The 3,654-nt window shown below is 44.8% G+C and overlaps 1 protein-coding gene across 1 annotated transcript; it reads right to left on the reverse strand.

The window, feature by feature from the left end:
• Positions 1-322: 322 nt before the first annotated feature.
• LOC129717342 (uncharacterized) lies at positions 323-3,148 on the reverse strand. Its single transcript, XM_055667214.1, has one exon. It carries the CDS (start codon positions 3,146-3,148, stop codon positions 323-325), a length of 2,826 nt encoding a protein of 941 aa, XP_055523189.1.
• Positions 3,149-3,654: the final 506 nt, after the last annotated feature.

The following is a 3,654-nucleotide window of genomic DNA, read 5'->3' on the forward strand; positions in this document are numbered from 1 at the left end:
CTGCACTAGGTGATGCTGTTATAATAGATATAAGTTTTAGGTTAGAATCTAAGTCACAATAATTAGCCACGTAAATTTACCGTTTTAAATATTGATAATTGTGTTCGAAATAATCACTGGGCTTACTATTAAATTTTATAATAATTATAAATTTAACTTTAGTAGAACTATAAATATAATAATCACCACTTTCGCATAGCCACTGGTTCAGTCTGCTGCTACTCCTGAAGTGGCGATCTACATTCAACATGGCTGTTTTATCGTTGAACTTAGATCGTTTCCGATCGGTATCGCTCGTGCGGGTGATGGATAAAGCGTCGCTTCAATAGGCATATTGTGAATTGGTAGCACCAGGGGAACTCGCTGAATGTTGGTTCGTCACAGACAGGGTGACATTCCCCCCCAGTACGTCGTGGCCTTGGTCCGACTTACTCGAACTGGAACCGACGTCCAGGATTGCGATGTTCACTGCAGGTCTCTCCAATCTTCCTTGGGATGTTTGCAATGTTACTCGCCGTACTTGTCGATCCTCAGAACGGACGATCTCTATAACTCGTCCCTTCGGCCAACAATTCCTTGGAAGGCGGTTGTCTACGATGACGGCAACATCGCCTACCTGTATTGGTCGCGTCTGTTGAAACCACTTTGATCTTCGCGTGAGTGTTGGCAAATACTCCGTGATAAAACGTCTCCAGATTTCATCTGCGTAGGCTTGCGACGCCTTCCACGAGTTGTTTAACAAAACTGTATTGTTATTAAATGCGATCGGGGGTTTGGCACCATTGGAAGACCCTAGGATGAAGTGATTCGGTGTTAGGGGAAACAAAAAATCTGCGTCTATCGGTACGTCCGTAAGCGGTCTTGAATTAATTATCATTTCGACTTCAGACAGCATGTTTCTTAGTAGCTCATCAGTCGGAAGTTGCCTTGGCTTTATTTGGTCCAGGATCTTTTTAACCGATTGGATTAATCGCTCCCAGCTTCTCCCAAAGTGTGGAGCAGCGGGGGGGTTATACGTCCATTTGGTATTCGGACTTACAAAGTGCTCCATCATTTTATTTTGGTCCACTTTTTGCAGCTCGTCTCGTAGAATACGTCCTGCCCCAATAAAATTTGTACCGCGATCACTGAAGATTTCAATTGGTGCCCCTCTCCTGGCCACAAAATTTCTTAGGGCTAGGATACACGAGTCGGTGGAAAGAGAATGTGCGATTTCGATGTGAATAGCTCTAACCGTTAAACAGGTCATTAGAACACCCCAACGTTTCTCTGTTCTTCTTCCGACTACTACTGACATTGGTCCAAAATAGTCTACACCAGTATACGAAAACGGACGAGTGAATGCAGCCATTCGCGCCACCGGAAGCTCCGCCATCATAGGAGGTGTTGGTTTAGCTCTTTGTATCTTGCACATTTGGCAATTGTACCTGACACGTTTGCATGCTGCGCGAAGTTGCGGAATATGAAATTTGAGACGAATTTCATTTATCACTGTCTCATGATTTAGGTGTTTATATTCACAGTGGTAATCAGCTATTATTAGGTCTGTCAAATAGTGCCGTTTGGGTAGTAAGATAGGATATTTGACCGAATCTGCAATAAACTGGCACGATTTAATGCGGCTGTTCATCCTTAAGACTCCAGCATGGTCAACGAACGGACTTAATTTGTAGAGCTTACTGGATTTTGCCAATATACTTTTAGTTTCTGGTGCGTTGCGGTTGATTAGAAGGTTATATTCTTCGGGGAAAGCTTCCTTTTGCACCTGATGGTATATACACCATTCTGACTGCTGTAATTCTTCCTGGGTGAACGGTATAGCACTTGGTGGGGAACGAACCTTTCTGCGTCGATAGGACAGATACCGTAATACATATGCCACAGCTCTGTGAAGGCGCTTCCATCTAGAAAATCGCTCGAAACGTATTATGGGTATGTACTCATAATGGTGAAGCACATTTGATAAAATCTCTTCATCGGTTGTTCCAACATTCTCCTTATTCACTGGCCATTGATTTTTTGGTTCTTTGAGAAAATCAGGCCCGGTGAACCAACGACCGGATGCGGTAAGGTCAGGTATTTTCTGCCACTTTGTGCCTTCATCCGCTGGATTTAAGCGTGTTGAAATCCAATTCCACTCGGCTGGCTCAGTGGCTTCTAATATTTCACCAACCCTGTGTGCAACATATGTAGAATATCGTCGGTGGTCGGATATGATCCAGCAAATAACGTCCCGAGAATCCGTCCAGAAGTATCTCTCAGATATCTTCACGCGGTGCACTGCGGCAATGCTAGCAGCCATGCGTGTTCCGATCACAGCGGCTTGCAGCTCAAGACGCGGAACCGACACATATTTCAAGGGGGCAACTCTAGCTTTCGCTCCTACTAGGGCACATTCTATTGTACCCGCCTGCTCGAATCTAAGATATGCCACGGCGACCAGTCCGTCCCGTCCTGCATCGACGAAAATATGCAATTGAGCAACGTTATCCTCTGCTGCTGTCGTATTTTGTCGATAGCAACGGGGAATGCTTAGCCTCTCAGCTTGCGGCAAAACTTTCAACCACTCCATCCATTTGTCTGCCAGCCCTGGCGGTATTTCTGCGTCCCAATCTGTTTTTGCACGCCACACCTCTCGAAGAAGAATTTTAAGGAACATTAAGAAACCAGCCATCAATCCCAAGGGATCGTAAATCCTCATGAGTGTTTTTAAGAGTTCGCGCTTTGTCGGAATCTTCTGTCCGCTAAGTAGTTCTCTATCATGTTTTGGTGAAAGTTTGAACGTAAACGTATCCAACGAAATACTCCACCACATGCCCAAGACCTTTTCCGTTGCCATTTCGGAGATGAGATTTAAATCTTTCTCGACAGCGCCTGCCTCGCTGACCGTTTCTAGCAGCCTATTTGAATTAGATAGCCAATTATGGAGCTCAAAACCTCCTTGTGCGTGGATAAACCGTACGTCTGAGGCCAGTTGTATAGCTTCGTCTTCGTTCTCTTCACTAGTCAGAAGATCATCAACGTAGTGATCTTTCTGTATACAAGCTACGGCTCGTGGAAACTGTTGCTGGAAACGTGCAGCATTGGTGTTTTTCACAAATTGAGCGCAACTAGGCGAGCATGTGGCTCCGAAGGTCATCACCTTCATTATGTACACATCAGGGGACCTCCTTGAAACTCCACAGAAATCGCTGGCTTTGTTGATCGTCTTCATTGATCTCTACTTGATGGAACATCTCTCGTATGTCGGCTGCTATAGCGAAGCGATACTCTCGGAACCTGTATAATACAGATAGCAAAGATGCAAGCTGGTCTGGTCCAGTTAGCAGGACAGAATTTAATGAAAGTCCGCCTACTCTGGCAGCGGCATCCCATACTATCCGAACTTTACCGGGCTTGTTAGGATTCATAACCGGAAAAATCGGTAAATACCACTTCCGTGGGTGCTTCTCAGCGACTTTCTTAGGGCTCAACTTTCGTATAAAACCTTTTGATTCATATTCCCTTATTTTCTCTTTCAATGTTTTAGCTAGTAGATCATCGCGACTCATTCGCCTCTCTAAACAAACTAAACGCTTTTCGGCCATGGATTTACTATCTGGCAGTTCTATTCCATCCCTTCTCCACAAAAGGCCAGTTTCGTAACGATTGCCT

Source organism: Wyeomyia smithii, chromosome 1, assembly GCF_029784165.1.
Source record: "Wyeomyia smithii strain HCP4-BCI-WySm-NY-G18 chromosome 1, ASM2978416v1, whole genome shotgun sequence".
In the NCBI taxonomy this organism is placed as follows: domain Eukaryota; kingdom Metazoa; phylum Arthropoda; class Insecta; order Diptera; family Culicidae; genus Wyeomyia; species Wyeomyia smithii.